This window comes from Salvia miltiorrhiza, chromosome 2 (assembly GCF_028751815.1).
Source record: "Salvia miltiorrhiza cultivar Shanhuang (shh) chromosome 2, IMPLAD_Smil_shh, whole genome shotgun sequence".
Taxonomy (NCBI): domain Eukaryota; kingdom Viridiplantae; phylum Streptophyta; class Magnoliopsida; order Lamiales; family Lamiaceae; genus Salvia; species Salvia miltiorrhiza.
This window is the reverse complement of record NC_080388.1, coordinates 48,784,040-48,792,747: the sequence shown is the minus strand read 5'-3', so window position 1 is coordinate 48,792,747 and position 8,708 is coordinate 48,784,040. Positions and strand designations below refer to the sequence as shown.

The following is an 8,708-nucleotide window of genomic DNA, read 5'->3' as shown; positions in this document are numbered from 1 at the left end:
CAAACTATAAATGAAAGTTCGTGGACGAACCAAAAAAGAAATCGTGGCAAAAAAATTATGGACAAAGGAAATAACAATTTATAACAAGCGATGCGATAATCTTTCCTTGACAGAATATTAAAATTTGGGATATATATTTTAATTTTGATAGTTTGGTTTTAATTATATTTACATACATATAATTCAGAAGGATTGTGATCTAGTGAGAATGCTATCTTTCATGAGAAATGAGAATAACGAATAAATCAATAAAATATACGAATAAATCAATGTAATGCAACAATAGTCGTATTCAGTTAATATGGTGAAATATATAATGCAACAATAATCGTATTCAGTTAATGTGGTGAAATTTCCGTCCCCTTCAATTCATACTCAGGTGAGAAAGGCTATTTGTGTTTACAGTGATTGATTTGTAGATTTTATTGACTTATTCGTTATTCTCACACGATTAATTCGAATAAATATGATCAATATAATTTCAATTAATATATACCTCACATTCCATATTCATTCTTATTTGTCACTACATTTAATCATTTTCACTGGATCATTTCTCTAAGTTGAAAATATTTATATATCTAGACACAAATATTACATGCATGAATATAGAATTATAGATGCTTTGTATTTAGTGCAAAAAAATTGTATAGAGAAAAAAAGATAGTGAGATGAGGAAAGAGTTGGTGAAGAAGGGGACCCCTCCCCATATATATCATCTTCAAAAAATGTGGGCTGCACAATAAAGGGCGCTACCTTTATTTTGCTTTCTTTTCATCTCAATCTCCTCCTTAAAGAGATCCTTTTGCTACATCCAAGTCAAACTAACTTTTATGCATGTTATCCCTATTTCTATAAAGCGTCGATTAATATAACAACTTGCAACAATTTCGACTGTTTAATTCGGTAATGAGATGATGAGCTAAAACAATAAACACTTTGATCCACAACACAATGGTTATTGACGTACACAATAAATTTATTTAATTTTTATTGTTTTTTAAGTTGGATTTAATTAGACGAGATATTTAAATTTGTATGTGATATGTGAGAAACCAAATTGGGTGGCAAACAAGATTGGAATAATCTATTTTCCAAGCCTCCTTTATTTATCAAGTGTTCGAAACAGTCCACATGCTGTGCTGCACCATTCATCCATCTTTTTCTTTGAGTCTGAAATAGCTGCAATCTTTGTCCCGGTCCGATTATATTTTCACGACAAAAAAAAATTATGTTTATTAATTCCCTGCCAGAAAAATACTATTCGAGATTACGTGATGAAGAATATAAAATAAAAAACAAGATTGTGTCAGCCTTTGTACCATAAGAAATCAATGATTACTCTTGGAGAAATTCTTGAATTAGGAGTTTATTTATCAACCATATGAAGCTTAATGGCTAAAATCTAACGCCCATAAATAGAAATAGATTTTTTTTTTCGTCAAAAAAAAAAAAGAAATAGATTTTTTTTTTTAGTTGGACAAGTATAAAATAGTCCAGTTAATTTAGCAAAGAAGTGGGGGCCTTTCAGTGAATCCTGATGAATTGATGATTCACTTATTTCCCAGAGATGGTTGAATCTGAACAAGTTCTCGGTCTTTACCAACTTCATTAACATCACAACATTGTCTGTCAAGTACAAAATAAATTTGGACAAATATTATCACATTATCTAATGGAATTTATCAAATCTAAACCAACTTTTTAGAGGATGCATATGTTCTATGAATTGCTTAACAAAATAAGTTCATAAAATAACTTACAAGCTTTCAAAATAAGCTTCAATAGTTTAAGCTATTCAAAAACATAAATTTCTCAGTCCCATCTTTTAAGCAACAATAAATCCCATTTTTTCTTTTAGAATTTTGTAAGAAACAATCAGTTCACAAAATAATTAACACTATTATTATGAGTATGATTTTCAACATTTCCTCTCTTATCAATTTTCTCACTCTAACTCATAATTTTCTTATAAGTTAGAGAATTATTAATTTATAAGGTCTTGAAACGTTATTGTTGCCAGAAATAGTGATTTGAAATCTTTGGTGCTTGGATTTAAGAAAAAAAAAGGTCACTTTCAGTTTAAATCTTTCGAAAACTTTAAACAATTTGATATCAAGTATGTAGCAATCACTTTGTCTTTACATAGAATACAAATCACCTTTCATAAACTCAAAGTGAAGTAACACACAAGCAATAGATAGTGTGAGGGAGGTTTCATTATCTCATCACCAAATCATTGGCATATACAACATAATAAGCTTCATTAGTAGTTAGTTCGAATTCGTAAGCACCTTATACGGTTATACCTACAAGATTAAGAACCCTAAGAAAGACCAAAGCTTGCGCATGCCATTAATCGAGACCAAAATTGACAAGTCGAACGAAAGCAACAAATCGACGTTCTGGACAGGTAGATCAACAAACATTGAATCAACAAACAATGAACAAATCACTGAATTCCAACCATCAACATAATCCCCACATCTGATGCAGGTTTCATAGTTTTGTACACATCGGCTATCATTCATTCAACTCGACCACATATGAATTTGCTAATAATGATTAAGCAGAAATAGAAATACGGAAAAACCCAAATTCTATACAAGCAACTTACCTTCTGCTTCGTACTTACGCAGAAAAAAATTTGTCATCAAGGATTGTGGGGGTCCAACATGACTTCTTCACCGTGTAAAGCATTTGTTTCAATGCTTATATGGTTACAGTTCATCACAAGACCATCATGAGACAAGAGGCGTCCCGAAACCAGCTGAACTAGGTTGCAAGGAACGAATCCTGATGTCATACTTTCTCTTGCTGGAGAATTCACTGCTAGAGGGTGAATCTGACCCATCTGTTATGAGGTGGATGGAAGAAGCGTTGTTCAGGTCAGAAGCAATTCCAATAAGGTTCCCACATTTCCGGCATAGGAGTTTTGTTCTCCGACGGAAAATACCCCAAGAGTGCTTGGAGATGAAGTAGGGTACACAACTAAATTCTTCAACCTGACTGAATCGGCTCTCATCAATTGAGAAAAATGATATGATCCCTTTCTTGATAGATTTACCATATTTGGAACCAATGGTAGATGTATTCCGACTGGATGAATTCAGGTTTAAATCATAGCCACAGGAACCACAGCTGCAGAGGAAAACAGTAATGTCACTTCAACCCAATGCATCACATGCGATGCTCAAATGCGAAACCCAATTGAGATAAAAGCTTACGAATGCATCATTCAGGTAATCTTTTCAAAGCAAAGTATGCAATTTTTTCAAGTTGGCAATTGAAACATTTCCTGAACAATTGATTAATGGTCACCACTCACTAAAATAAAAGAAAATTAAAGCAACAAACACAATTGTCCAGTTAGGTAGTGATTCTCATACTATAAAACCTTAGTTAGTTAGTTAGTTAGAAACAGAATCTTCTCTGAAGTATGAGAATGGAAGAAATTCATCTTCAACAAATCAACTTAACCAAACGGACAGTATGTACATACACATATTACATATACATACATATACATTTATTTGTGAGAAAGAGGATTGTTTGTGTTTGTGCAGGTACGCATAGTAGATATGAAAATTTCTTTCCCAATCTGCATAATGACTGGAAAAGAAAATTTTATGATGAAACTGATTGAATAGAATTATTACAAACTACTGGATATGGTAAAGCTCATTATCAGATTGGGAAAATCCAGCTGTTGTCTTCATAACTATAAATTTCACTAACAAAGTAGGCATTTTGTGCAATCCAAAAAATGCTCCTAAAAGTTCAGGATGAATGGATGATCAATATAGGCAAAACAAAAAAAAAATTATAATCTCAGCAGACTGCAACTTTCTGATGCCCAGAAGTTCAATCCTCGTCTTTGTTGGGCCTTATTTCATTCTTAATATGAGCACAGTGGCCACACTTCATGACATATATTCTGCATCCATGTAGACATCAATTCAAAGGAATTTGAAAATCTCTCACCCTTATAACTTATCATAGCTTACCAACCTTTGACCACTGCAGAGTAGCCCACATTTGTAAACACTGATCTATTCTACTTTCACAAACAATATGCATTATCCTGACAATGCATATTGATACAAGTTCTTCTTTGCTCTCAAATGAAAGAATCAGCAATTTCCCACATGACATGTACGATTCACTAGTGTTATATTATCTGAGATGACTTGGAGCTTGTAAAACAGAACTTTGACCTTGAAATAGCAAGGTGCTCCCAGAATATGTACCCTCTAAAGCTTCTACATAGAAACTGATGTCATATGAGTTTTTTCCGTGAAAGTATGATCAATGTTACAAAGTCCACATCATTCAAACAGTGTGGAAACAAAGCTAAAATATACAGTAGACACAGACACAAGAAAGGTCTGAAGGTATGGACTCATTTTTTGATGTCTTTAGGATATGAGACACATCAAACAGTATGATCCAAATTTAAGACACATTATAAGTTGTCTCATTCAAAATTTTCTTTTAGCTCATAACATCAAGATAAATGATTTTCAAGTATTTCAATTTACACCAACACCGGAATTTGGACTGTGGCCCTAAGAAAATAAAAAAACCAACGCTCTTCCCAGATGACACAACAAAACCTCAACTTTGACACCAAATGTGCTTAATTTGACGGTCCCCACTTTCTACACTCCCTTCCCCAACGTACACACACAACCACTCACTCAATAACACATTATGCTGCCCATGTTAACACTGGAGCCAAAACCACCTATATAGCCTTGTGTCTGGCATCATCTCAAATTTTACTCAGTTGTACTCTTAGGAAGAACCGAAGAAGCTAAATCTTGAGAATGGGCCACTTTTTGAAGAAAGTGTGGCATTGAACTTACATATGCTAGTTATTTTAGAATACTTGCAAGCTTTTGAGAAAGAAAACATTTTGGTAAAAATAAGAAACATCAGTTACACGTTGTTGCTTAAGAACCCCACATCAAACCATCAAATAACTTCTCATCCCCAAATTTATTTGATAGACCATTCAAAGAAAACATAGCTAAGTTCATAATTTAATGCATTGGCCATGGTCCACCATTTACATGCTCCAACCAAGAACATTAATATTATAGTACACTTAGGCTTTAGAAAATTGACCCAAAACCAGATTTCCTTTGAGACAACAATAATAATAATAACAACCAATTCCTATGTACTCGAATCACTTGTGTCATGTGGCCTCAAGTGCGTCTAGTTCTGTGTTTGGTATCATCTGCGTTTGCACTGCAGTACACGTTGTGACGTTAAGCACTATTTCTAACAACAATATGGTTCCTTGATATGCAATTCAGTAAAATTTATCTCATTTCAACTAATTATTCAAACCTAGAACCTCAAAAAAAAAATTATTCAGCACTCCAGCATATTCATAATTCATATACAAGCAAGCTAAGGGCACAACTGCTCAAAAATCACGGTCATAATGTATCCAGCGATAACAATCAGGACTCTAATTCCTGAACCAAGACCAAAATACCGGTTTTTGAAATGACAATACCCCAAATTCTCACTCAATCTAATTGAAAGGAGATGAAAATATCATCAACACACAAGTAATTGCAGTCATCGCTGACCTGTAAGTAACATCTCGCCGCGAACCTGCGAACGAGGCTGAAAACTGAGAATTCGAAGAATAACCATCGGAAGTCTGCATGAGTAGTAATAGACGGAGGCGGCGGCGGAGAAACCGATGCGGCGTTGGTTGGGGTTAAAAGCGACAGTTAAATTAAGACGGCGTCTATTGCAACAAACAAAGAGGATCCAATGACAGTTACCTGGGTAAGAATCCAGAGCGGGTTCTCTACTGTGACTATTTTGTGATAATTGTGTTATTGTAGGGCGATTGTAGGTGCCACTGGAGTCACTGCAGGGGAGCTAACCGGAGAGAGGTTTGGGATTGACTATGCCTGTGATGGTATATGTGTCTGCCTCGATCTCGGTGGATTTAATTTTGATTCGCCTGAAATTTTGGGAGGTGACCTTTTACTTGTATTGCAATATTATTACCAAAAAAAGGTCTTCTAATATTGTTGAGGAAAGCACTTTTTAGAAAATAATTAAATTATTTTGCATATATAGTTAACAATTTTTTTAGTTCCTTTTTTATCTTTAAACATTACCTTTTTCTACTACCTCTTCTTCTTTTTGAAGCATCGGATCCATTCAGAAAGTGTTCGTTCTCTTTGATGAAAAGTATGAAATTTATATATTTTCATTATTTTCTTAATTTCTTTACATATTTTATAAGATGAATAATTTTGGGCAGTTCCTTCTTTATTATTATCTCTCTAATTTATGATAATAATATCATAAAGATATTACATATTCACTCAGTCCTTTTTTTTTGGCACAAAAATTAACGATAGTCTGTAAATTGGATAAGGAACGACCCAAAATGAAAAAACGAATCATCTTTAGTAGGACGGACAAATGAGTAATACTTTTTTCATATTTTTTCACTTTAGAAAAAATATGATAAAAAAAAGTGATGACTACTAAAATTTGATGAAATTTTCTTATTCTTTATTATCCTTAATTTTCTTATGATAAATTTATAATTAAAAATAAGGCACGCTTAGAGATATTGATTTAAGTCTTAATGGTTCACTCTTAAGTGAATGATGAATATTATTCCATTCGTTTCAATTATATAGGTTGAGTGAATTTTACATAAAGATTAAAAAAGTCATTGGAAAAAAGAAATTATACAAGTAACTTTTTAATATATTTATATTTATCCTTTGATAATTTGTTAATGTTAAAATTAATTAAAGAGTTGAATATGAGTGTGTTAGTAAATGAGCTAAAAATAGATTGAAACTATCCTATGTAATTGAAACATTCGAACAAGGAAAAAAACCTATATAATTGAGAGGGTGTAAACACAAATTTTATTGTATTCAATAAATGAAATACAAAAATGTGTACAAATCCAAAATATGTGGATTGAAATGAATTTGATGCGGGTTGCGATTCTCTACTTTAATCCTCTGATTCTCCTCTTCAAGCTTCATCAAATCCTTGGAGGGAAATATAATTTCTTTATCTCCTTGAACTTGAATGTTGACTTGAATTTGATTTGATAGCGTCAATCCAGAGGGCTTCCACCTTATTTCTGAATCAAACGTTGACTTGGATGAATTTGATGAAGAACTCGTTGACTTCCTTGTAGAACGCCTTGATTGTTGGAGATGACTTCGTCGTAGAGAATTACTCCTTCAATGCTTGAGCTCTCAAAATGATTTCTGTCCCTTTTGACTCCACAAATGACCCATATTTATAGGTGAAGAATGGAGTGGGCTGTGGGCTTGGCCTGTCATATTGGGCTTTTAGGGCTGAGGTGGCGCGATTTGATTGGCTCCTCAATATTTGTATTTATCTACATAAAATATTTAATATTTTATGTAGATTTTCCACATGTCTATTTCTGATTGGTCAATAAATCCACATAATCAAATATTAATTATATATTTATTTAATCTTGGAATTATATTTAATTTAATTCCAAAATATAAAATAAAATATATAATTTCATATTTAATCTATAATTTCCACATGGCAGAATTTAATAGGCTATAAATTTAATTGCCTACAAATTGCCCCATCGAGACTTGTTCATGAACATCTTGTCTTTGGAAATGGACGAGTCTCGAACTTATTTAATAGTTTAAACTCATATTAAGGAGTTCTTGAATTTGAATTTTGACTTTGTAAATAGTTTATACTCGTATTTAGGAGTCCTTGAATTTGGGTTTCACTTTGACTTTGTAAATAGTTTATACTCGTATTTAGGAGTTCTTGAATTTGAATTCGAATTTTGACTTTGTAAATAGTCTATACTCGTATTTAGGAGTTCTTGAATTTGAATTCGAATTTGACTTTGTAAATAGTTTATACTCGTATTTAGGAGTTCTTGAATTTTGAATTTGACTTTGTAAATAGTTTATACTCGTATTTAGGAGTTCTTGAATTTGGATTCAAACTTAATTCAAAAATGAGACCATTAATTGTAATAGTTCATTTCGTATCAATTGAACTTTGCCCCAAATATAATTGAAGAAATGCTTTTATTTCTACTAATAATTTTCGAAAATCAAACTTGTCTTTGGCCAACAATCAAGCTATAGTCCATTTGATTTATACCAAAGCCACGTAGGTCAATGAATCATTTCCATTTGAGCCAAAAATTGGGCAACATAACATTTATTAAATCAAAATCAACCAACTTTAGTGGTTAACTTTCTTCATCAATTTAACAAAGTCAGGTTTGGGCCCTATTAAGCCTTGATGGTCGAAAATCAGAGGCCCACTTAATAGCATTTCTTTTCTTTAAGTAATTTGAAGGCACCTACAGACTTCCATCTTGACGCGAATGTACAGAAGGATAGCTTGCAAAGCCTTTCGCTTTCAGACTTCTCCAATGACACGATTTCTTTGTTGTTTCAATTTCTCTCCCATCTGGATAACCATTAATCTTATCAGAACAGTAACATCTCATATTTATCCATGTTGTGAATGTACGTACGCAGCAATGACCAACTCATGATTATCCATAAATATGAAATCATTGAGCTAATCCTGACTCCGAATTTCAGTGTATTTGGAGTTATCACCTATTAATTCTGATAAGAATTCGGAGGTTACCTCCAAGTAGTTCAGTGGGAATAGACTTCTAT

The 8,708-nt window shown here is 32.8% G+C and overlaps 1 protein-coding gene across 1 annotated transcript; it reads right to left on the bottom strand.

The window, feature by feature from the left end:
* Positions 1–2,433: 2,433 nt before the first annotated feature.
* On the bottom strand, positions 2,434–6,045 carry LOC131011886 (uncharacterized protein At4g08330, chloroplastic). The gene is made up of 2 exons (XM_057939776.1): positions 5,607–6,045; positions 2,434–3,141 (listed from the first exon to the last, which is right to left on the bottom strand). Exons 1-2 carry the CDS (start codon positions 5,684–5,686, stop codon positions 2,742–2,744), a joined length of 480 nt encoding a protein of 159 aa, XP_057795759.1. The 5' UTR covers positions 5,687–6,045; the 3' UTR covers positions 2,434–2,741.
* Between the last annotated feature and the right edge of the window lie 2,663 nt (positions 6,046–8,708).